General features: G+C 34.1%; 1 protein-coding gene across 26 annotated transcripts in view; it reads right to left on the bottom strand.

Moving 5' to 3' along the window:
- Window positions 1–27,493, bottom strand: part of PICALM (phosphatidylinositol binding clathrin assembly protein) — a 102,384-nt gene that overhangs the window by 41,096 nt on the left and 33,795 nt on the right. For all 26 annotated transcript variants that reach the window (XM_072726134.1, XM_072726137.1, XM_026015260.2 and 23 more), the window contains exons 2-11: window positions 26,888–27,030; window positions 23,303–23,378; window positions 19,796–19,898; window positions 12,454–12,547; window positions 10,083–10,194; window positions 7,298–7,404; window positions 5,086–5,127; window positions 2,804–2,889; window positions 818–941; window positions 404–540 (exon numbers count right to left, since the gene is read on the bottom strand). In XM_072726134.1, coding sequence (XP_072582235.1) covers window positions 404–540; window positions 818–941; window positions 2,804–2,889; window positions 5,086–5,127; window positions 7,298–7,404; window positions 10,083–10,194; window positions 12,454–12,547; window positions 19,796–19,898; window positions 23,303–23,378; window positions 26,888–27,030 — 1,024 coding nt within the window. The remainder of the gene's footprint in view (window positions 1–403; window positions 541–817; window positions 942–2,803; window positions 2,890–5,085; window positions 5,128–7,297; window positions 7,405–10,082; window positions 10,195–12,453; window positions 12,548–19,795; window positions 19,899–23,302; window positions 23,379–26,887; window positions 27,031–27,493) is intronic.

Genomic DNA, 27,493 nt, shown 5'->3' on the forward strand with positions numbered 1-27,493 from the left:
TGATAAGTAGCTTCAATTATGCAACAAAATTATTGAAGTTGGTCTGGTAGGCTTTAATGCCACAGAAACCTGGCAACTATCTAACTATGCTCCAGATTACTGAGTTTAACAGCTGGAAACTGACAAGTAAGACATTTAATATCCAATGAAAGGATACTATGAAACAGATTATATATCCACATACATAAATGAAACTACATTCCAAATAGTATAAATTTGTAATTCAGCCATCTTTGGTTTCCTAAATATGCAAAATATAAACTCTTAATTATACCACTATCATCACTTCCTTTTTGTGAATTTATGAATACAAAATCATACACTAAATCTGAAAAGCTGTGTAACATTTCTGAGAAATCTTTAGAGCTGTGTATGTAAGGTAATCTTTATCTCCTCTACCTACCTGTTAGAAGAACTAGGGGTAGAAAAGATGTCAATGGCTGGTGCAGTCATTATACCCCCTGCTGAGGTGGACACAGGAGAGGCTGCAGTTGTTAAAGAGGTATGAGGTTTCTTTGCAAGTTCTTTTAGGCGCTGTTCCTGTTGAGAAAGGGGACTAGCTTAAGAAATCCAAAAGGACATTTGTTGTAAGGCCTTGGAAAAAAGCACGTTCCAATTTTATTCTGATAGCAGAAAGCTATTCACTGTTTCATCAGTCATTCAATGTCAGGATGAAAAATCAGACTATTACTGAGCTTCAACTCCATTTGGATTACTAAATATTCAATTCTGTTAGTCTATTAAGAGGCCCCAATTACTTGATGAACATCTATATTTGTTGTTTTTCCCAGTAAGGAGAATGCAAACAATCACCTACCTTTAAAGCTTTTAAACGAGCCTGTTCTTCCTCTAATGCTGCCTGCTTTTCCCTTTCATCCACTTTGGTTAGAGACAGGCCAGTGCTTGCCAGGGAAGAGACTGCGTTGGAAAGTGTTGTCGCCCTAGGTAATTGGACAAAGGTAATTTGGCTTTTTGCAACCCCGTTATGAAATGGTCTGGCAACATGACCAAAGATAAGCACTACAATTATGAACTTACCTTACAGAGCAAAAATCAGTACTTCAGACGAAATATTCTACCCAAGGACACAGGATTATTAGCCATTAGCTAATTTATACATTCACTGCTTTCTAAACTATTAGACTTTGGAAAGGGTTCACAATAATGGTAAGGGACACTGCTTCTTCCAAGTCCCAAGGGACGGAACCAATCCAATTAGAAAAGACCTCATGTGCTCCTAAAAAATCCCTACTGGATAAAATGTATTGAGTTTCTCACAGTAAATTACTCTGCCAATTTATAGCCTAGGTTTTGGCAGTTACTACTACAGGAACATTAAAACATGAGAACTAGTAATAATTAATATGTCTAGATATGTTTCCCTTATAAGAACACCCAAAGACGTGTCGTTCCCAGAGGACCATGGGTTCCTTCAAAGGAAGATCAAGTTTATTTCAGTCATTAGTCCACCTGACATACCTCCTTTCTATCTGCTACCCTTTTGCCAAGCTAGAATTTCCTTTTCAAACATATCACACATATGCACAATGCATCATCTCACTGGCAGATTGACAGCAAATCACCTCCTTTCCCTTATACATCAAAACCTTATCCATTAAATTCCCAAATGTCGATTCTAAGCAACATAAACACATGCAGTAAAGAGTTCTAACCAGAAGAACTACTCCTCATGACCTTTATTCATTTTCCTTTTATCATATACCAAACATCATTAATTTCTACCGTAAGTATAAAAGTGGCAAAACTATTCAAATTTTATGTAAAATCAATTTTATAAACATACAACTCAGAAGACAAAGGAAAAGTAATATAGTTGTGATAGAAATGCAAGAAACCCAGTAAATTTTATGAAAAAGTATTAAGTTATTAAACCAATGTACCTGAACTACTTGGCTATATTTTTCATTACTTTCTCAAGCCGTATAATTTGGCTTATGCTTCTAAAAACCTACTAGAAAGTTCAAAGAACAAATTTGGAATTAAAAAGTACTAAAATCCAGTAATAACATTTTCCTTTAAAAATTACTTAAATTTTGTTGCCACAAAAAAAAAAATTCTGAATCAAAAAGTCTAAAGAAAAGTTAAGTTCTCAAAAAAAAAGTTAAGTTCTCATTATAAATATTTTACACAAAAATTTTTTCATACTGTTAAAATAGAGAAAATCTTCATAAAAACATGAGAATTACTCATGAGAATTACTCAACACAAAACTCATGTTCCAAAGTCAATATGAGATGAGCTGTGCTATTTTCAATTTGCTAGGTTAACTGGTTTTTAGTCTTGCAGATCAGCTTAAAGCCAAGCAGACTGATTAAAATACATCAATAATTAACCCATGTGAATTGGATTTTGAAAAAGATGATGAAATTTGATGTCAGACATTGTAGGTTTGAGTCTCAGAATTACTACTGTCTACATGTCACTGGGCTATAGTGAGGGTCAATCAGTTTGTAAAAAGGTATAAGAGAGGATGTGAATTAATGCATTACCACCTTTAAAAGAAATACTGACACTATGAATACAATTGCAAACCAAGGAGTCAGTGTTATTATTTTAAGAGATGCTGACATCTATTGGAAGACCAGAAACTATTCCAAGAATTTACATGTGTTAACCCCATTTAATCCTTGGCAGCAACTTTATGATGCAGATGCTATTAAGCCCATTCTATAAATGATTAAATCAAGATAAGGGGAAGTTAAATAACTTGGAATTAAAGCTGGATTCAACAACTCTCTCAGAAACATCACTCCTGCTTTTTGCCCCACAAAGAATAATGTACCTGCTTGCAGCTGTAGAATCTTTGATTTTCTTTCCTTCCAAGGAAGCTAAATGTTGTTCCAAAGCATCAAGAAGACTGCTGGGGGCCTAAAATTGTACAAACAGTTAAGATTTTCACAATAATTAGATAACTCGGCAAAAAAATACTGTCATCTAACATATGAGAGTAACAAAAATAGGTATATTCCTCATGAACTAATTAACAGTGGAGTTTTAGCTACCAAAGAACAACAGTATTTTTATTACATAAGCATCACTTAGTAAGAGGCATTAATAAACATAAAAAAATATATAAAAATGGAGACTACATGGGTGATGGGGTAACTGGGTGGCAGAAACTAAGGAGGACACTTGACGGATAAGCACTGTTATACTGTATGTTGGCAAACTGAATTTAAATTAAAAATTTAATTTAAAAGAACTGACACTAGAGAAACATGAAATATTAAGAGGCTCCTGCAAGTAATTTTTTAAATATTTAACTTATTGGAATTTTAAATAAAAACATACTCCTAAAAGCTAGACATATATTGTTGGGCACGTTCCTGGCAATTAATAAATACTTGCTGAGTAACTGAAAGTATGCAAACATTATTTCTGAATAGTGATGGATAATTAAAACTACAGACCAGCATCAAGAAAATGCAAATGAGATACAATTTCTTACCCACTAGAATTGCTAAAGTTAAATAGACTAGCAACATCAAACATTGATGAGGATACGAACAAATGGAATTCATACAATGCTGGTCAAAATTCATCCACCTTGAAAAAGAATCTGAATTTTCAGATCTTGAAAAAGGATCTAAATTTTCTTTTTATGAAGTTAAAAATATATCTGGTTTAACTATCCAATTCCATTCTGAATTATTTACCAAGAGACATAAAAACACATCTCTACAAGAAAAGACTTGTTTAAGAATGTTTTAAGCAGCTTTACTTACAATAGTAAGAAACTACAAATAATCCCTAAGTCTAACATATGGGAATGGATAAACAAAACTGTAGTGAAGTCACAAAATGGAATACTATTTAACAATAAGGAAGGATGAATTAACAATACATTCAATAGATGGACAGAGCTCAAAACACAATTAAATTAATTAATAATTAATTATCTTTATTAATTAAAGAAGCCAGATTAAAAAAAATACTTGCATGACTTATAGATATTACATTCACGATCTGATAAAATTATGCCATTAGAAATCAAAACAGTGATTTATGGAGAGGACTAGGGAGTGACCAGAAGGGGACCTGAGAATTGGCATGATGGAACTGATCTATATACTGAATGGTGTGCTGATTAACACAAATGTTTACAGTTACCAAATTCTATTGAAATAGATATTTAGCTCAGTTTTGTTTTAAAAAACAAAGACTGGACTGTGAAGGCTGTATATCAAATCTTATCTAATTACTTTCAAAAGGCAACCATTTCAGGGAGCTGAAAAGGGACTGTTCACTATCTTTGAGTGAAGCAAATGCATCAGTGGCATTTACTTGCCCCATGTTATCTACAGGATTTGAAATAAAGAGTTATTGGATTATAGGAATCTAAATCTTTCTACCAATTAGGACTTAATTTCCTTCATTTTGTATTTTCTCTCTATATACAAGACCTTAGTATAAGAAAGACACATAAAAACCAATTAAAGCCAGAAATATTAGATTATAACATTAACTTCTATGTTGAACTGAGAACACATGTGCACCACTCCCTAATCTCAACAAAATGCCTAAGACTTCCAAGAGCTCTTGTCAGAGATGATGAGGAGAATGTTGTTGAAGTGATTAACATTTAAAAATGTATTATGGCACAACAGGCACCTTGCTAGCTACCTTGTATGTAATTACTGAGTCTATGAGGAAGACACTAATATTATATATTCATTTTATAAATGAACAACTTGAGAGTGAAAATTTAATAATTTGCCTAAGATCACATATCTGATATATATCAGGAGCCAACATAGGGTCTAATGTATATCTGACCTGAAAGTCTAGATATTTAACTACCATGAATTAAAATTGGGCTTTGAACTGGAGAGACTAAAGGAAAGAAACTAAAGGAATGCTCTAGTAGTGGCTAGCTCTACCAACCTAAGAGATGAAGAGATCATAATGTTAGAAAAGTCAGCAATATATCATGTTAAAATCTGTCAAGAAAAATTACTGATCTCGACAGTAGAAGCTGGGTATTATTCATATTTGTACCCTTCACACCTAGCAATACAGTGAAAGATAGCAGCCAGTGAATTGATAGAATAGCAATATGCTTACCTGTGAAAGGTCTGGTATATCACCTCTGTCAATTCCGACTTGCTGTAAGAAGCAGCAGCATTGTATTTAATGAACAAAATTATAATAAAGCATTATAAATAAAATTTAGAAAATGAAACTTATGGCTAGTACTCTGAATAATATTCTAGATATCTTTAAAAGGAGAAGAATATTTAATCTCCAGAGGTATCATTCAGTATTTCCAAGGGCTGTTCTTTAATGGCTCTAAAAGTCATAAAAGGAAAAGAACTAGAGTTAGGAAATTCAATAAGAACTATTAAGTTACCATCTCTACATCTTCTAAGCACCTTTTTAAGCTACCTTGTTACAATCTGAAAAATTCATCACTTTTATGTTTTACAAAAACACTATGGCAAGAAAAAGAAAGGCTGACCACGAACAAGTTCTCTGAGGCATTAAAAGAAGTTAAGGAACAAACCTGATGACAATGACTCTTTCTCCATAAAGAATGCTTTTCCTGGCAATCACCACAGATAACAATTTTTAAAACCTATGTTACACGAGTCGGCCAGGTTTTATACAAACACCAAATGATCTCCAACCAAGATATATCTATCAACACAAGACAATTCCAGCACACTCTCATGATGTTCAGGCACTAGGCAAAATGATAAAAACCATTCTTACTTTTTTCTAGCACCCAAATTAAAAAAATATTTCCCCTCACTGTAGCTATGTTTCACTTTCTTTTCTTTTCTTTTAAGATTTTATTTATTTATCCATGAAAGACACACAGAGAGGCAGAGACACAGGCAGATTCCTCACAGGGAGCCCAATGCGGGACCTGATCCCTAGCTCCTGGGATCAAGACCTAAGCCAAAGGCAGATGCTCAATCACTGAGTTACCCAGGTGCCATGCTATGTTTCATTTTCTATCTATTCTTATTCTCTCTTCCTTTTCTCAATCTCTCAAGGGCCAGTCCCAGAATGGTATCAGAAAATTTGATAAAACAATTCATGCTAAGATCTTAATAGCTAATCACTAAGTGATACATGAGTCCCCTCCAAACACATTTGAAAGGTTACTTGTGCCTTTAACCCAAGGACTAAGGTCTCATAATGAAATTGCAAGCCCCAAAACAGTCTCATGAAATAATATTTTATTTCTCACATCATATGAAGCAGAGGTCTATTTCGTTTCAGACTAGAAGAACTGGAGGTAAATAAAGGCTTAAAACTTAAGTCAGGAACTATTAAATGTAAAGAACATAAGAAGCTAAGGTGAAAAGTCAACAAATTAAGACATTTAAATAATTTACTGGAAACATAGTATAAATACTACCTTCTGGTTTTAGTATATGACTGATGCAAAAGAAACGTGGGGGGGGGGGGGGGGGACATTGATTTCTCCTTGAGAGATACTTTAAATCCAATATAAACTCCAGTAGACTTCATAAAATAGCTAACGTAAAGTTATTTTCTTCAAAGTTCTCACCATGCTGTTAGAATGAAATATCACTATGGTAATAGAGCTACAATCACCAACTTGCTGGCCAAATTAACTACTTTGATATAATTGATCAATTATAGCCTAGTCAGAATTATCCTAGCTAGACATCTCTACCGGTGATGAGTAGAGGGGAGAGAAAGGGAAAACAAAGAAAAACACTTTTGAGAGTTGCCTCTGTGGAAGCAAGATAATGTCTGCAAGCATTACCACAATGTAAGTGCCTTCTATGACAACGTCAGAAAATCATTTTTTAAACAGATTTATAAAATTATTCTATAACCTACATTCATGGTTTTCATAATCAATGATAATAAATACACTAAATACACCTCTGTAGGGAAACAAAGCATGGTGAACCATGTGACTCTAGTTGCAAGTCTCCCTGGAGGAAAAAGGTAAGTACTCACTGAATATTCTCTACCACATAAAAGGATAAATATGCTAAAATATATGGCTAACGCCAAACATAAAAATCTCTGCCACCATTATATGCCACCTACCCGATTTTATAGAGAAATAAACTATTTAAAAATAGATTAACTTTCAATATTCAATATTGAATTAAATATACAGGACCTATCTTATTCAATATCACATCATACTCATACCATAAGAATTCAATACAACATGGATATATATGTCTGAATATATACTTCATTATATTTATGATGTTTCTTTCATTTGGATGATGCCATATTTCTATAACAAGTTAGAAGACAAATCTACTTAAACGCAGCTTACCTCTGCAACTTTGAGAAACTCTGAGATTCTTGTCATCCTAGTCAGGAACTTCTTATAGATGTCAAGACCTTCTTTGCACTGGTTCTTTTTCATATCAAAATATTTTTCTGCCAAAGTAAATGTAAAAATACTTTTATTCATCAAAACAGAACACTCAAAAGGGAAAAGGTTTAAATAACAGCTCCAAAGAAATCACATAGAGGTGTCTCAGAGAACACACACCCTACAGGAAAAATATCAGTGTTCAAATAGCTTAAGACATTTAAAGCAAATTAAAACAGAAATGCTATTATATTAAAATAGAAAAATTATTTGACTACATTCATATTACTAGTTTGTTCTATATTTCTTCCCTCATCAACTCCCTAAGTATAATTTGCATTTTTGTTAACATATACTTCTCTCCATTTAGAACAGCAGTAACTTCTACTTCCAGATATTCTTATTAATAGTATATTAACAAAGATGACAACTTTAACATGTCCAAATGTCACTTGGAAAGCTCACTTAAACTTACATAAACAGCAATAAAGAGCTTTATTTATACTAATCATAGGGGATTAAGACTGACTTCGAAAACTGTGTAGAAAACCTTCTTTTACTTGTGCAAAAAATAAGCCAAATTTCCCTTTCTTCACACATTAAAGCATTCCTAATAAGCCTATTAAATGGGGAGACAAGGGAGAACAAGCACACTGGAGTAAACACATTTGATATCTGATACTTGACACTTAGGCACCCTTTCCAGACTATTATTTGTTACTATATCTAAGTCCCACAGGAAAAAAATGATCATTTCTAGGCAAAATTAACTGCATTTTATAAATAATAAATACACACAATTTTAAAATGCCTCAAAAATAAAGGGCATCCTAAAAACTAAATATTTAATGAATTTAAAACAATTATCAATATTAGAATTAGGCTTAGAAAAAATCTATTTTATAATTAAAATTCTTCATGGTGTAAATTGCGAGGAAGTAAGATTCTTCTGGGAGAGAAAAAACTCCAACTTAATTTTAAAGGATTTTTATATTTCTTTCACTTTTTTTTTTAAAGATTTTTATTTATTTGATGGGGGAGCGGGGAGAGAAAAGTGAGCACAAGCAGGGGGAGTGTCAGGGAGAGGGAGAAACAGGCTGTAGGAGCCTGATGCGGAACTCAATTCCAGCACCCTGGGATCATGACCTGAGCTGAAAGCAGATGCTTAATTAACTAACTGAGCCACCCGGGTGCCCAGATTTTTTTTTTTTTTTTTTTTAAGATTTTATTTATTCATGAGAGACAGAGAGAGGCAGAGACATAGGAAGAGAGATGTAGGCTCCCTGTGGGGAGCCTGATTGTGGGACTTGATCACAGGACCCTGGGATCACAACCTGAGCCAAAGGTAGATGCTCAGGCAGCCCAGGAGGCTTTTAGCGCCACCTTCAGCCCAGGGCGTGATCCTGGAGACCCAGGAGTCCCGCGTCAGGTTCCCTGCATGGAGCCTGCTTCTCCCTCTGCCTGTATCTCTGCCTCTCTCTCTCTCTCTCTCTCTGTCTCCCATGAATAAATAAAATCTTAAAAAAAAAAAAAAAAAAAGGTAGATGCTCAACCACTGAGACACCCAGGAGCCCATATATTTTTTTCCATATTTCTAAAAATAATAAAACTGATAAGGAAAAAAGCACAGATATATCTAAAAACAAAGTTCATCTAAGGGTGCCGCTCATTCGGTTGAGCATCAGGGCCTTGGCTTCAGCCCAGGTCATGAACTCAGGGCCCTGGGATAGAGCCCAGCATAGGGCTTCCTATTCAGTGGGCAGTCAGCTTGGGGATTCTTTCTCTCTCTCCTTCATCCTTGGCCCCTCCTCCCGCTTATATGCTCGTTCTCTCCAAAATGAATGAGTAAATCTTTAAAAAAAAATTAGGGATCCCTGGGTGGCGCAGCGGTTTAGCGCCTGCCTTTGGCCCAGGGCGCCATCCTGGAGACCCGGGATCGAATCCCATGTTGGGTTCCCCGGTGCATGGAGCCTGCTTCTCCCTCTGCCTATGTCTCTGCCTCTCTCTCTCTCTCTCTCTCTCTCTCTCTCTCTGTGTGACTATCATAAATAAATAAAAATTTTAAAAAAATTAAAAACACAAAGTTCATTCAGCTGAACATTCTAGTTATGAAAAATATGTATTTAATTACTTAACGTAGATAACCAGGTATAAAAATTTCTTCTCCAAATAAATTATTATAATTTATTGAAATATAATATCAATGAATATCCCAATGAGTGGTTACACAGCTCTAAGTAACAAGTCAAACAATATTATTTATCCATAGGACACAAGATAAAAAAATAAAATGTTGAGATGTCTGGGTGGCTCAGCAGTTAAGCATCTGCCTTCAACTCAGGGCGTGATCCTGGAGTCCCAGGATCGAGTCCCACATCAGGCTCCCTGTATGGAGCCTGCTTCTCCCTCTGCCTACGTCTCTGCCTTTCTCTCTGTGTCTCTCATGAATGAATGAATAAATGAATGAATGAATGAATGAATGAATGAATGAATAAAATGTTATTGAACTACAGCAATACTGGGGCACTTGGGAGGCTCAGTCAGTTATGCAACTACCTTCCACTCAGGTCATGATTCCAGGGTCCTAGAATCAAGCTCCACATCCGGCTCCCTGTGCAGAGGGGAGTCTGCTTCTCCTTCTCCCTCTGCCCTCCCCCTGGCCTGTGCTCACTCGCTTGCTCTCTCTCAAAGAAATAGTAAAAAAAAAAAAACAAATAAACAAATAAACTATAGCAATATTTACCCAAGAGGTTAATAATTCCTTCATTATATGCTGCAAACAGTCTAATGGCATCTTTGAACAGGAGCATGAAGGCAGCATTTATTACCCCATTTGTAAGTTCATTACTATTAACCTGGGGAAAAATTAGAAAAAAAAAGATGAGCTAATCTTATGTTTTAAATGACAATGACTTCCCTCAAATGAAAATACAGTAATTCAAATATTTAGGTGTATTAGAGAAAAAGATATTTATTCCTTGCAACCAGAGTTACATCCATATAGTATTAAAAAATCTGAAGAGTTTGGATTTATGTAAAAGGCACAAGCAAACAAAAATTCTGTAACATTCAATTTAATTCAGAAATAGTTCACAAAGAACAGAAATATCCTTTAACTTCTGAGACTGGTAAATATTTGCAAAATATCTAACAAGGCTGATTTCCATTGTAGGGAATCCCAATAATAAACTAAATGACAGACAATTCACAAAATAAATACATATGATTAATAACATGTTGAAAAGACTTCACTTATCAGGAAAATTAACATATAAGAAATTATTGAACTATCCTTTCTAGAGTACTAGACTAGTAGGTACAGAATAATCAAAACCAAGCTATTATTCAATGCCAAAAGGAGGAAGAAAAACCGGCACCATTTTACAAGTGACTGGGCTTAATCCTTTTGTAATGTAAGCAGGCAGTATTTACTAAAACTTTAAATGTCTGGGATCCCTGGGTGGCGCAACGGTTTGGCGCCTGCCTTTGGCCCAGGGCACGATCCTGGGAGTCCCACATCGGGCTCCCGGTGCATGGAGCCTGCTTCTCCCTCTGCCTGTGTCTCTGCCTCTCTCTCTCTCTCTCTCTATCATTAAAAAAAAAAAAAAAATTAAATGTCTGATCCACCAAATTATTTTTCTAGGCATTAACTTTATAGAATTAGGTTTACAAATGTGTATATAAACATTAACACACAAATAGCATTTAGTATGTCCCCCTTCTGTTTTTTTCTCATTTTCTGAATTTAAAAAATCAGAAAAACTCTAAATCTGTCAATTGGAATATCAGGTAAATTGTTACATGTAATTAAGGACAATAAAGACACAGAAAAAACACACACACAGTTTTATAAAAGTATTCATAACATATTAGGTGAAAAAGTTTTATGGTTGGACCCTCTCTCTAATAATAACCAAAATAAAGCTCAGTAGTTACATCAGTCCCCTATGTTTTCCACAGTAGGCATCAGCAAACATTTGTAAAGGACTTGAATGTAAGTATTTCAGATTTTGCAAGCCATATGGTCTCTGTCACAACTACTCAACTCCATTATTACATGGGAAAAGCATCCATTGACAATATGTAAACCAACGAGACTGGCTATATTCTAACCACAGAAATTGAATTGAAATTTCATATAATTTTCACCTGTCAAAAATATTCCTTTTTTTAAAATTGTTTTCAACCATTTAAAAATGTAAAAATCATTCTTAGCTCACAAGCCATATAAAAACAGGCGGGAGAGACCATAGTTTAATAACCTGTTCTAGTCTATGAAGCATCTATAGAATTTATTTACTGAATGTTTGCTAAACATGCATTCTATGTGCCACACACTCGTTGACAATGGAGACACAGCAGAGAAAAAGCAAACCTGGTCCCTGTCCTCAAGTAATTTAAAGACTATCAGTTAATAGTATGAGTTAAGGAAAAATCTATTTGAGCATGAAATTGTCACAGTTTTATTACTAACTTGCACTAATAAACTCTAAAATAAAATAGCTAAAGATAGATGCCCCCCATAAGAATAGACTTGAAAATGCTATAACACCTAACATATTACAAATGACAAAGTTAGCAATTAGGTTTAAGTAATGGCCATTAAAACAAAAATTCCAGGGAACACAATGCTCTTCAGCAATACACACACACACACACACACACATATAGCAGGGTGTACAAGTGTACTTGAACTTCCCGGTATCTGTTAATAACTGACATGCTTTGAGTCCTACAATGCAGACAGAAGTGTAATATTAAATTGGCTATTCATGAAGAAATCTGTATACATTTTTAAAACCTAAAAACCATTATCAAAGGAAGTAGATTTTCAGATCAATCCCTTCACCTCTCTATCACTTTCTTTAGCTTGTATACCTTTATAATTCTAGAGCTCAAGAAACACTAGCAAAGAAATGAGAGAAAATCTAAAAAAAAAGAATCATAAAAATACCAAGTAATCTGATTGGGGAATCACATTTATAGAAAATTCTGAGCCAAACAGAATATTAACATGAAAAAATTAGTTTATGAAAACTTGAGAATAAAGACTCTGACCAATTATATTTTTTAAATATTAAATTTTTATAAAAGCATTTGTACAATCAACTTACATTAAAATCAAGAAGGGCATCCATTTGATTTTGAATAATTGGTACAGTTTTTAGGAGTTTTTCTGTGTTCATTGTTCTCATAACACCATCAGCCCTGTTTTTTTAAAAAAAGAAATAATTGTTATTATATCTACACTTTTAAGCTCTCATCTGGTTCTCTATTTAAAGAGAACAAGCTGCTATGAAACATCACATTTTTGTCATTACTGAACCTGACACCTCAAGCAAAAGTCATACAGAAAAGACAAAAACAGGAAACGCTTTATATCCAACATCAAGGAGCTAAAAAAAAAAGTGTAAAAACATGAGACATAAAAATAAAAGTGAGACTTACAGCATATTCTTCACATGAGGAAATAATATGATCCTCATACATGTAAGGGGCAGTTCTACAGATTTTTTTTTAATTGAAAAAAAAAGAAGAAATCATTGGCCTCAAATCACTAAACAGGACATGATGGCGGCTGAACTCAAGTCGTGTCAGCACTGCTTTATTTAAAGTATCTTATTTAATGACTCAAACAGCAATGACTTGTAAGCCATTAAAATATGCGATACTTAAAAGACATGTTTTTAAATAAAATATTGTTAAAATTTCCAAAAAGAATATTGCCTTAGATATTTCTAAAGATACAAGAAATAAATTAGCAGTATCAAAATAAACCAGGATTTTACAAAAGTGGTACCAAAAACACTAAGTAAGAGGTACACAATGAACATCAGGCTCCATATTAAGGGTTTGATATATGTTTTTCAAATCCTCACAAAAAATCATATAGATACTTTTCCCATTTTATAGATGATGAAGTTCTAGGTTCATTGAGATTATATATGACTGTCTATGGTCAGAGAACTAATAGGTGGTAGGGCCATTATGTAAACCCAGGTGTATTAGACTCCAAAACAGTGTTGTTCATAATCTTTTGTTGTAATCACTTCCAACAGGTGTAGATTTTCTCTACCTACACTTAATTATAAATAGCCACTGTACCCTGGGCTACTACCCCTTCAATCACAACTCCAGATGCCAGAAAAACAACTAAGCTACGAAAATCAACAATACTGATTTTGCAAGACAAAAATGAGTTTAAAGAACACACACTGGGCTGCCTTAGGTAGACAACTATTACCATCTTTAGTTCAATAACTCTCTCCAGTAAGAAGTATTAACCCAGGGACAACAGTTTCCCCCACACGTCCTATTCCACTGGCTGCTGCAGTTTGGCATGAGGACACCACTTCCTTTCTACCATCGTTTTTTTATTCTCATACACCTCATTCTCATTTTATCAGTCATCATTAGTCTTTTATTTCTCCTTCCTCTCCTTGCTGAAATCATTTCTGACCTGCTGGTCCTTTCCTCTTTATCAGTTTTTCCTGGCTGAATCCTGACTCAGTTTTTCTTGGTTAATTTCAACACCTTCATGGTGTTGAAACATCTTGATCTCAAAGTCCCTGACCAGAGTCCCTATTCCTATGGTCAAATCATGACCTTATTGCCCCCAGAAACCACATTATTCCTACCCCCCAACCACCAGTAAGAGAAATAGATAAAATTTAGACACTTTATCCTATGACAATAACCCTTTAAACTCCCAGTTGCTTTGGTCAAGTATCCCCATCACAAAAACTATTTGACTTCATCATAAACTTCATTGTATCAACCCCACCACTACTCTTCTCATTGACCCTTTTCATTTTTACTTCCTTCATCTAGCTTAGAATTCCGCATTATCATTATTGTAATCAATGCCTTGCAAATACTCTCAACTCTCTTGCAGTAACTTGGCAATTTCACAATCCTGGCTAAGCAGTTAAGTGCTGGTAAAGAAAACCACACAACAGAGCAAGCTAGTAAAACTCTAAAATTTCATTATCATCAACCCCAAATGAGGATTTGTCATTGCCAGCAATCTTCTTAGCCTTCTCCAGTGAATTCCTCTAAGTACTTTCAAACCTAATTCTCTCATCTGTCCTTCCTTGCCTCCCTACGCCCAACACACAAACTCTCAGCTCCTAATTCCCAAATATTTCATTCAGAAATAGAAAATGACAAAGAGAGGTTGTCTGGTCATCTCACCAACAAAGCTACATCTATCTGGACTGGTCCTATTCAATGGAGGAAATCTCTCTCTTTCTGTGAAATATAAATACTAGTCACAAAGTCCTCTGGATCCTACTCTGTAATAATCCTTTAGTTGTCCTCTTTTTCTCTAACACAGAACTGTCCAACAGAAGTATCTGCAATAATGGAAATGTTCAATATATGCACCATTCAATATGGTCGCCACTAGCCACATGGGGCTATTGAGTATCCAAAATATGGCTGATGCAACTGAAGAAATGAATTTTGTATTTTACTTCACTTTAATCCATTTAAATTTAACTAGCCACATATGGTTAATAGCTACTGTATTGGACAGTGCAGCTCATTAATCTCACAAACATGCTGGCAAATGCACTATGATCTTTAAACATACACAATCCACTAAAGCATATTCCCATTCAGCTACCATTTGTCTTTCAGAGCCAAGCATACTTCTCAAAAAAAGTTCCACACTCACTTTTCATTCACTATTCAATTCTTTCCAATAAAAAACCCTTTCCAATCAACTCCAGTTAAAGTGCTCATGTTTAGATCATGCAGAATTTCCATAGTGCTTCTCCAATGGAATTTGTCTAACATTATCTGATCAGACTTCTCAGTATTTTCTTCACTATCACTTTTTCAGTCTCTTGTTGGCTCCTTGATCTCTAAAATACACATTTTGTATCTCAAGGTGTTCCTCTCGTTCTATACTTAACTCATTCCCAAGACAGAAATCCCCAAGATGCCAAAGACATACTTATACTCTTAGACCAGAACTCTGAAGTCCCAAGTTAGTATCTCACCTTGTACAAATCGCAGACATGTCAAAACTATTATTTCCAAAACTAAATCTTTAATTTTTTTTTACCACTATGCCCAACCCTATTCCACTCCAAAATCTTCCCAATAAAAGGTACCCATCTCCCCAGTGACTCATACCAGGAACCGTCAGGACAATTTTGATTCCTCCTTCTCCCACTAGCTCCTACATAATTTCTTTCCAAAGAACTTCAAATTTCTCAATTAAGAAAAATCGTAAGTTACCAAATTCTTATATTAGATTTTAAAAGACTTGAGTAATTGACAAACCCAAGTGCTTGAATATGATTCAGACGAAATACATGACAATTCATATTCCATGGAGAACACAAGTTTTATGACTTTTTAAATACATTATAATTAAATTCAGATACTTCCTTCTCAAATATGAAAACAATGGAATAAAGGCTGGTCATCCATATCCTTATTTACAGAAAATATCTGGATTATTCAGTCTTTTGCTTATTATATAACAGTATCTTGATACTTTGAACCAAACCAAGTTAGAATTGAAGATAATTCAAAATAAATTAATACTATCAAGAAGTGAAATGGTAAACAAAAAGAAAATGTAGAGACTGATGTTTAACAACCAAATGAAAAGATAAGTCTACAGGCAATTTACTGAATTCATTTTTTATAGAACCATTTTTAACATACTGTTTACAAATGATGTAGTTACCTTTTCAAAAACAGCTAAGCACCTACCATCTATGTTCAGACACTGTCATAAGTCCTGAAGATGTAACTATAACTAAGGTTATATTGCCTTGTGTTATAGAAAATCTAACAACAGAAATAAAATTTCCTCAAAGGAATAATGTTTGAGTGAATTCTTTAAGAATTATTAAGTATTTACCAAAATAACAAAAAAGAAGCTTTATAAAAGAAGGCAGTATATAGAGTCATTTAACCATTATGGGGCAATAATTCATTTTAATTTCTTAATATCATTTATTTCTATTAAAAATTACAGTTGATCTCCACCCCCCTTTTATACCAAGATATATATTCCAAATGAATCAAAGACTTAGACATGAAATACTGAATCCATAAATATATACGACGAAAACACGAATAGGTAATTGATCATTTAGGGTGTAGAAAAGCTCATCCTGAGCATCCTTAAAAAGAGAAAAGTCATAAAAATACTTACAATTTTTATTATGTAAGATTTTAAAACTTTTAATAATGTTTTAAAAAGAGAGAAAAATATTTGTAACTCATGACAATTTATTTTCCTAATACACAAAAAGCTTGTTAGTGTTTGCCATGTGCTAAGCACTACATACAATATTTAATTCTCTCTACGATCCTTATAGACAAGTGCTAATAACATCACCATTTTATATTTTACAGATGAAATGATTCAGAGCTTAAGTCAAGGCTTCCCAATTGTGCCAGAGGAAACAGTACACATGGGTTATATATGAACCAAGAAGACATTAATCCCTAACCCTTCAGCCTCAAGAAGTGTTCTTAATTTAACCCACTGACCTGTACAAACAGTATCAGTTTATGTGCCACAATGCGGAAAAAATTAGCAAGCTAATGGACATGTAAATAAAGGATCCTTGTTCTTAGACATATACACTGAAGTATTATGGGATATAAAACTATAAAAAGGCATGAGGTATGTAATCCACTCTCAAATGGTTCAGGAAAAAAAAGTATATGCACATGCTAAGAATAATTAAGCAAATGTGAGAAAATATTAAAATCTGATGAATCTGACTAAAGTATATACAAGTTATCTATATTATTCCTACAGCATTTCTGGAAGTGAAATTATTTCAAAATAATGTTATTTTTAAAAAGTCAGCCAGCTGGCTGAAGTATGTTACTAAAATTCCTCAGCTAACTGGGGTGAAGCTAAAATTTAAACCTAGATTTATCTGACTAAACAACTTGTGAGCTCTTAACATTCAACATAATAGGAAAGAATAAAACACCCAATAGGGAAGGGGGCAAAAAAATATTGTAAAGCAATGAACAAAGCATGAATGGCATTTTAAGAGAGAAAGAGGTTCAATATTACCATTTACTGAATTAATTGCTCAATGTAAAATGAACACGAGATACCTTTCCGTAAGGATGAAAGAGTACAGTGAAAGAGGTATTTATAACTGTATTTAAGTCAAAATTTATTCTACAGGAAACTTAAGAGTATGACAATATGTAAACAAATGGTCAATGCATTGCTTTTATAAGAAATGAAAATAAATCAAAGGTACACCAAGAACATAAGCCTTTCAAAAATATGAAACAGATCTACAAGAAGAGATCCAGCTTGTTACATGATTTTCTATGTATCTTCATACATATATTTACTTCTGTTATAGATTGCATATATCCGGTTACATACACCAAAATATTAACATTTCCTACAAATTACAACATAGGTTGCTATACTGCCTCAATTTTAAAGCTTTTTAGTTTTGTAAACATAAAATTACTCTAATAAATAAAACTTTACTATTTACCACACAAATGCTCTCCAAAACTGAAAGAGTTCACTGAGGTTTAACTATGATATATAATAAATTTTAGTGCTGTCACACTCTCAACTGACACCCTAATGCCCTATATTTTTTTCTTATGTATACAATCTGATACATATATATGTATGTATATGTATCTGTGTGTACTTGTCAATTTTGTGCTTCTTGGTTCACTCAGCTATGATTCCTTTGATTCATTTTCTTCTCCCTTTCAGAATAACTTCCTTTAAGTCAATAGTAAATATATTGTGCATAATCAACAGCTGTTCTCTGCCAAATAGTTTGCTTTATTAAGTACAGAGTGCAGCAACTCGTCTTAATCTCAAAAGTAGCCTTTAGGATTAGGAAAAAAGTTATTATTTTAAAAATCTATTAATCTGAAATCTACAAATACCCTGAAGATTAGTTTTACTGATCACACTTTACAGTGAAATATTAATATAGACCCAAATGGAAAATGGTTCATTGGACAGAATATTGGAATTAAAAACCAGATTTGTAAGATGAACTCTTCAACTATCATCTTACAAACAACAAAATACTTAAATAAAGGAAACAAAATCTGTGAAATTTAGTTTTGCTAAGTTCCAAACTAATCACCTATTTATTTGGAATGGTGACATAGAATAACTAGGTTCAGTTTTAAAACGCTTAGGGACGCCTGGGTGACTCAGTAGGTTACACATCTGACCCTTGGTTTCAGCTCAGGTCATGACAGTCTCTGCATGGGATCGGGATCAAGACACGTGTTAGGCTTCACGCTCAGCCTGGCTTCTGTTTGGGATTCTCTCCCTCTGTTCTCCCTCCCCCTCCACCCCTGCGTGGGTGTAGGCACACTCTCTCCCTCTCTCAAATAAAATCTTAAAAAAATAAAAAAGCTTAAATAACTAAGGGGTTATTTCTACATGCACTAAATTTTCCATTACAGTCTAGTAATTTAACATTTCAAGGGAACAATGTAAAGAAAACATTAACTGCTTAGATATCTGAGCAGCAGAGAAATTCAGAAAGGCATTCACCAAAATATTTCTGCAGAAGCTAAGTTCCCCTCAGGGCAGTCCTTCAGAGCTTTAAGGGTCACCAATGTCCCTTACGAATGTCTCTAGTGGCTTTTTCCCGAGGTCTTCTCATATATCCTAAGAAAAACCTGGATACCAGACTGTATCAGGTAGCAATCCACACTACAAGAATGCTACAACTTGAATACATTTTGCTACGTGACAAAGGCCAGACTCAAAAGGCCACATAACACAGGATTTCATTTATATAAAATATCCAAAATAGGCAAATCCATAGAGACAGAGTGTAGATTTGTAGCTGCCAGGGTCTGAAGGAAAAAAGAAATGGGAAGTGACCACTAATGGGTATGAGGTTTCTTATAAGAATGATGAAAGAGTCTGGAATTAAACAGTGATGTGGCACAATTTTGTAAATATACTAAAACCCACTTATTTTAACTTTAAAAGGGTGAATTTTGGGATCCCTGGGTGGCGCAGCGGTTTGGCGCCTGCCTTTGGCCCAGGGCGCGATCCTGGAGACCCGGGATCGAATCCCACATCGGGCTCCCGGTGCGTGGAGCCTGCTTCTCCCTCTGCCTGTGTCTCTGCCTCCCTCTCTCTCTCTCTCTGACTATCATAAATAAAAATTAAAAAAATAAAAATAAAAATAAAATAAAAGGGTGAATTTTATGTCATGTGAATTGTATCTCAATAAAACTATTATAAAATTAAAAAGAACTTTAAGAAAAAAAAAAAAAAAGAACTTTAAGAAAAATCCTAGCACAAAAAGCATATTATATACTTCAAAGAAAAATAAAATTCATCTTTTAAAACTGGCCTGACATTCCATAATTCAATCTACTAATTTCTATGGCTTACATTTTAAAATAGTCAAATCCATCAGATACCCAAAAAAAGGGGAAAGCTTAACTCACCCTCTTTTCACTTTTGTGAAATCAAATGCAACTTGTCTGTATGAAACTGCTTTTTCATTAAGATATCTACTATACCGCCTAATAAATGTAGACATGTCATATCCTGCAAGAAAAGAAACAGAAAATGTTTTCATAAATTATTAAAATACCAATTCATTTAGAAAACCAACTCATTTCATCCAAAAGCCATAATATCTTGGCATCTCAGCTCAATCCAACAATATAAATTAAGTGACTAATAATGAACAGTATCACATTAAAATCTGTAAGACCTCACATGTTTTAAGTCAGGTGGTCATATGCAACTTTGAAACCCCCCCCCCCTTAGAATTTCACTAAAATATTTCTATTCTACTTCTGATTAACATTCCTATTGGAATTAGAAAACCATGTTCTCTTAAACACTACTTGCTAAACCTCATAACCTCTTAATTCAAATTTAACTTCCTATGGAACCATATGCCCTCTTCAAATCATTAAGCAATTTTATAACTTTCATATTTATGAAATCTTCAGTTGTCTTTTATTTGAACCAAACTTACATATGCCAACCTTATAAAAAGTCCATAAAATTATTGTACAGTACAACGAAGGAAATGGCAATATGCAAGTTTAAGGTGTAACAAGAAACAACTATATTGGTATTTTCAATAAAACTTTCTCTAAGACTTTCTTTCATTATCATCATATTTGAAAACTTCAGCAACATAAGATCTAATCAATGTTATTTAAAAAGCAACCTATTTTAATTATTGCCTTGCTCAAGGAAGTCTATAAATTTTTACTACTCATTAAAAAGCAGGCCCATTTTATTTTAGCTCATCTTCATCTAACAAATTTCATTTATTTGATAATCTCTACAACTCTAAAAAGAAAATACCAAAAGAATAACAAAAATGTAAAGTGACTGGTTTTAACATCATTACCAATTCATTTATTCAGCAAATACTTTAAGTGTCTACAAAGTACTGCTGGAGAAAAATCAAAGGACAAAATAGAAAAAAAAATGATTGCCCTCATATAACCTCATAACTACTACTATATTTTATAAGGTGTTACATACTCATATTCCCTAGCTCTTTTAGTTTATACTGTTTCCTTTAATCAACTCTACTCTATCCTCCTTCCTAGAAGAATACCTGCCATCTTTCAATCTCTGACACTTCCCCTGAACTGTTTCCACATTATTCTTATTCCATATTCAGTTTCTAGCTATTTGTTGTACATAGTCCTAACTCACTAGACTAGAAGCTTATTTATATACACCCTGTATAATAACCCATATATATACACATATATATAATACACAGACTCCAACAAAATACATGATCAATCAAAATTACTTGTCAAAACCATTGAATTACATGCTTTTAATTACTGAGTTTTCTCCTTTATAATATCTACAGAGTATGAGCTTCAAATAAAAGGCCTAAAAAATATTCTCTACATGAAAGGAATAAATGTCCTAAAACCTTACTACTAAAAGTGCTTAATTTGGGATGCCTGGGTGGCTCAGGTCATGGTCCCGCAGAGACCTCTGCCTGTGTCTCTACCTCTCTGTCTCTCATAAATAAATAAATAAAAATCTTTTAAAAAAAAAAAAAGTGCTTAATTTCCATCTTAAGAAAGTAGAAAATCAGTAGCTAGTAAGACACCAAAAAAATCCTCATTTGGGCAAATGCATATATTCTGCTTTAGAGTAGTTTGTAAATCATTTCCCATAGACTCTTAACATTCAAGTCAAGTAAGAGGAAGCAAAAATAAAAATACAAGTAAGTAGAGTTTCCCCCACATCCAGTTTTATCTATTACATATTACTGTTTTCTATTTAAGGTTATTTTGTTGTTGTTGTTAAAGATTTTATTTATTCATTCATATGAGAGAGAGAGAGAGAGTGAGAGAGAGAGAGAGAGAGAGAGAGAGGCAGAGACACAGGCAGAGGGAGAAGCAGGCTCCATGCAGGGAGCCCGACATGGGACTCCATCCAGGCGGCGCTAAACCGCTGGTCCACTGGGGCTGCCCTCTATTTAAGGTTTTATTTGAAAAAAATAAAAAATAAAAAAATAATAAGGTTTTACTTGGAAAAAAAAAGTTTTATTTGAAAAAGGTATTCCATTGCCTAATTTATTTTTAACTTCTTAGAGAACTATTTCTCTTACTAAAGTAAATTCAATCTTCTCACACTTGGCCCCGTATATAGATCACTGGCCTTCCAAAATCTCTGGAAGACGGGGTATTTAATTCATTCTAATTAATACTTTCATCTGCCCAAAGTGAACAAGTATTGAACTGGAGAGCCCCTGCCCCAAACACTGCTAGTTACTAAAATCCACTGATGTCACGTCCCCAAGACATAATTCATGTCCCTGTTAACTTTCTACCAGATGACCAGAACAATGACCAGAAAGTCTTAATGTCTTCAAGACTTTGTAACTCTAATCCAACTTGTACTGAGCTGTGGCACGTTCTTTATAACACACTCCCTCTCCCCTCCTCCCTCAAATCAAAAAACTCTGATGGTTTCTCACTGCCTTATAAAATCCCAACTCTTATCAAAATCTTCCATGTCTGAATTTGGCCCCAGCTTCTTGAGGGCTGCCACTGCATGTTCTGCAACATATCATCTGTAAATTCTATTCATATTCATTTCCTCTGTAAATCTTCAATATCCCATGCTCTTTCACATCTGTGTACATCTTATCTATCCTTGTCCTCATCCACCTTTCACAGCCTGGCACAAAATCTCCCTTTCTCCAAAGACATTTCCCAGATTGAGCTCTACTGCTGAATATTCCTTAGTCATCTGGTATGTATGTCCCTTATGATTTATTCTTAGAGCTAGCACTATACAATCATAATGGCCTAGTTCTGGAACTAAGTACAATAGATTCCAGTAAGACAGAATGTACATGGGGCACTACAACACCAGAATATAGCAACCTCAAGTTACTGAATTAAAAGTAAAATAAATGAAATAACACTGAGTATCAATGAGCAATTCATCTGAATAATAAACCATACTTACCTTTGCTAATAGAATGTATGATATTCCCAGCTACATTTCTTAGGATAAAGCATAAAATAACAACACTGACAATGAAAGGTCATGCTTACATAGTGTTTCCTGTGTGCCAGGCATTATTGTAAGCACTTTACATTTTTGACAACCCTATAGGGAAGGTGCTATCATTACTACTGTCTTTATAGATGCAGAGAGGTGAAGTAACTTGCTCAAATTCATGCAGCTAGTAAGCAGCAGAGATGGGACTGAAACCCAGGCAGTTCAATTCCAGAATCCATGCTCTGAAACCACTATTTTACACTATTTCTGAGAGTTCTCAGTGTCAAGCATTGAAGTCTATCCTAATCTTCACATTAAGAGATAGTTTTTTCATCCCTACACCTTTCACTAAAATATAAGGTTCCTCCATAGTTAAAGGACAGAGTTCAACTGTGCACTAATTATCATACAGGGTTGATTTTCTATAATGAGTAAGTTGTCTTTACCTTGTAATCCACTTTTATCCAAAAAATTGCTTAAGTTAAACAACGTGTTTCTTGAAGCCAAATACTGAATAAAACGCTGGAAAACAAACAAATAATTATGTCAAATTAAGGTAATGCCATCCAACAAACTCTAACTTGAGAATTGGGGGCGGGGGGGTATTTAACACATTAAGCTAGCTTAAATTTCTCATCATGAGTCCCACTAACTAGGTTAAACAGAAATAAAAGCATAATCCATATATTTCACAACACACAGGAATTTATTAAAGCCTAATGCACATGGCTTTGGAATTAGAATCAAAATAAAAGGAAACAGGCATTTTTACCCTGGAATAGTAATTTTGGCTTTACTACAGCATATTAGGGCTATAGTTAATCACGCTAAAGTGGCATCTTTACTTTGAACAGCTACCTGGTGACCCAAATTTTTATGACCTTTTTGAAAACAAAATATAAACATACAAGAGAACAATATTATAGACCTCCACTTACCGAGTGTCCAGATTAAGGAGACTGCCATATTTACTTTAGATCTTCTTATAGAAACAAAAGATTAAAAACTCTATTGAAACACACCTTCGATCTCATTCCTTCCCTCTTCAAAGGCAATCACTTTTCTGAAGTGGGTATCTATCATTCACACAATTTTTACAACTTCTCTCTCTCTCTCTCTCTCTCTCTATATATATATATATATATAACCTATAAACTACAAATTTTGTTTCCCATTTTAAATTTGGAGAAAAATTATACTATATTCTTTTCCAATGTACTTTTTAACTTTTTCCCAAGAATTATCCATTTAGTACACACAGATCTAATTCATTCATTTAAAATTATGTTCTAGTATTTCAATGACCTCCTATATCATTATGTATCCATTTCTTTAAGGATGTTTAAGCTCTTTCCAATCTCACTATTATTAACAATGTTTCACAGGCATCTTTGTACTTGGTCTCCCTGGGCAAACACAGGAGAGTTTCTCATGATACAGACTTAGGGTTGAATTGTTTGATCAGCATGTATGCAAAGGTCATCTTCTCAAAATAACTGTCAAAATTCTCTCCAAAGTGCTTACCATAGAATACTACCTTAACTTCCCTTTACATACACTCTCTAAAATTGAGAACTAATTTCTTTCAATTTCATTTCTCCTTAAGATTTCCTTTTTTTTTTTTTTAACGTGTGCAGAGGCTTACTATCAATTAGGGTGTACACCATGAATCCTCTAATTCAATCTTGTTCACCTGCATTCACCCCAAACAAGCCAGGATTTTGAAAAACAGTTTGTAAACTAAAGACTCACCTTTCATCACTTATCCTTAAACAACTGGTTTATAAAAAGTGTTTAAGTATCCTAAGACAATATTAGACTCCATAATTTTCATAAGCTGTGATAATTCTTTATTGTAAGAAGCCTGCCCTGTGCATTATTATATGTTTAGAAGCATCCCTGGCCTCTATCTAGGGATGCCAAGAGTATCCTCATCATTTTTGACAAATGTTCCCTGACAGAGGCAGGACAGGGAATCACTTTCTTCCCTGTCCTATGATATTCTCATCACCACAGCATAGTAAAATCCTATGCATACTATCTCACAGACTAATAAACCTGCCAGTAAGAAAACCATCACATTTGTCTTAGCTTAAGGGAAATTAAACATATGTTTATCTAAAAACCACACAGAAGTGCTATCAAACTTTCTCCTCCTGTCAGTCAAATGTAAGGAATGACAGTCAACTTTCCATTTCTTTTCCTTTATCGAGGTTTTGCTTCTAATATTATCACCTTATATGCAGTCTCTAAAAGCCACTGCTAACAGTTTTCCTCTTTATCTGGCATTCCAATTGGCTATATATGCAGCTTTTTCTTTTTAAAGAATAAACTATACTTTCTTTTTAAAAAGTGAAAAACACTTTAAACCTGAAATTCTTCAGAATGATCATGATCTTACATAAACACAGTCCCAATAAAATCAGAAACTATTACCCTAGTAAGATCAAAATGCTTCACATTAAAGCTAGTATATGCAAATATTCCTACTGACTCTATACATTGGTTATAATAAATTAGAAAGCAATTGAGTAACACATATCCTAAAAATGGTCATGTCTGTTGACTAAGCAATCATATTTCAGGTAACACTTCTAGAAATAACTTATAAAACTTAAATACTACCAATAAAGTCCCAAAATACCAATGTGGTGCTATTAACAATGAATAATCAGAAAGCTGAATTTCTACGAAAGGGGCAGTTAAAAAATAATGGAATATACAATCCATTAAAGATTGTCATTAAAAATGATAAATACAAAAATATCAACCATGGAAAACCTTATGGTGTGATGTTATATAAAAAAGCTAAATATAGGGGATCCCTGGGTGGCTCAGTGGTTGAGCATCAGCCTTGGGCCCAGGGCCTGATCCTGGAGACCCAGGATCAAGTCCCACATCAGGCTCCCTGCATGGAGCCTGCTTCTCCCTCTGCCTCTCTCTCTCTCTCTGTGTCTCTCTCATGAATAAATAAAATATTTTTTAAAAACTAAATATAATATCTTCTCTAAATTATGATTGTAGCCATGAAAAAAAAATCACTCCTGGACAAGGATCAGAAGGCAACACCAAAATATGCATGTAGTAATAAGATCTACTGCAATGAAAGAGTTGTAGGTGAATTCTTGGCTTTAATTCTGAACCCCAATGATGCTCTATGGATATTTGCCAAAGATGACAGCAGAGCTTTATCACTGAGAAGTCCAAAATGAGGAAAGTGATTGATGTCAGAAAGTCATGCTCTGAAGTCTATTATCAATAAAAGTCCTTCCCCATCTCTCCGGAGTCATCTCTCAGCAATCAGTGGGCTGCATTTTTCTAAGGTGCGCACTAAACATGGATTTATTTAGTTGCATTCAACTATTAACACAATTTTGCATGTTCCTTTTAACTCAATTTTGGAAGCATATAAGTATACCGGGCTAAGAAAATCATTTAAGGTAAGAACTCAAAAATCAGCTGCTAGGCTATCATGTTAAACAAGATGATTCTCTCTAAACATTAAAATGGAAAAGCTTATGCATCTTTTTGCCACCCTTTCTGGCAATGAAAACTTCAATGAAGGCTTCAAACACACCTCTCTGCTTAAGAAGGCACTCTTTCAACAGTCCCTCTTAGCAAATGTCATCTTAGCCTTCAATATAACAGTTTTTAAGTACGCAAAGTAGTTCCAGAGACAACTACATGAAATCAGACAGAAATCTGATGGAGTCATAATAAAGCAAAAGACAAACATGCGGTTTATACACAAGGCCTACAAAGACCAGTGCTGCTTACAGAACATACCTCTAGACATAAAACCCTGCTTCTTGATCCCATTATTATAAGTCCTCTGCTCTGACCCACTTTCTGCTTCCCAACTTATAGACCATCCTTTCTCAAATTGTAAAATCTACAATTTTATTTCTGCCTATTCACCTTGTTCTTTTAACCTTTATTATTTGGTTGTTGAAGTCATTCCTGAAATTTCAGCAGGAGAATCAAGCTCAATCATCAAACCAGGATGCTTGTTAATTAAAAATTTGGCTTACCTCATTTCCATATACCATCAAATGATGAGTTGTAATGAGCGATTTGAAGACCACCACCCAACTACTGTTAGTAGTTCTTTCAAATAAACTGTCTGCCAACTGTGGGATGTTCACATTCATCTCATTCGTGCACTGAATTAAGTCTATAATTAAAAAAAAAAAAAGATTTACTATCTTTAATTTACTATTAAGGACAGACATGCATGCTGACAGTGGATCAATAATAGTCTGAAGAAGTTATTAAAAATCTATTAGGAGAACAACTGAGATCACTATAATCTACTGAGAAATAAACAAGATGTTGATTAGGATCACATAAATGATCAACAACAGAAAGTAAATCAAGCTTCCTCAAAGAGTAATTCAATCCTCAAGTATTTTATTTATCTCAAAAGCCTTGAAGAACTTTCAGTTCTCTTATTACTCATAAACCTTCAGAGCTACAATGCTAGGATTATTCATTCCTACCATTCAAAAGAAAACTTAAAAAAAAATCATACATATGGAAGGAAGCATGAACAAGCTGAAGGTAAACTACCTTTATTTTTTTTTTTCAAACTACCCTTATCAATATTTTCCCTAAGCTACTGTCTTTGCACTATTAAG

Source organism: Vulpes vulpes, chromosome 11 (genome assembly GCF_048418805.1).
Source record: "Vulpes vulpes isolate BD-2025 chromosome 11, VulVul3, whole genome shotgun sequence".
Taxonomy (NCBI): Eukaryota; Metazoa; Chordata; class Mammalia; order Carnivora; family Canidae; genus Vulpes; species Vulpes vulpes.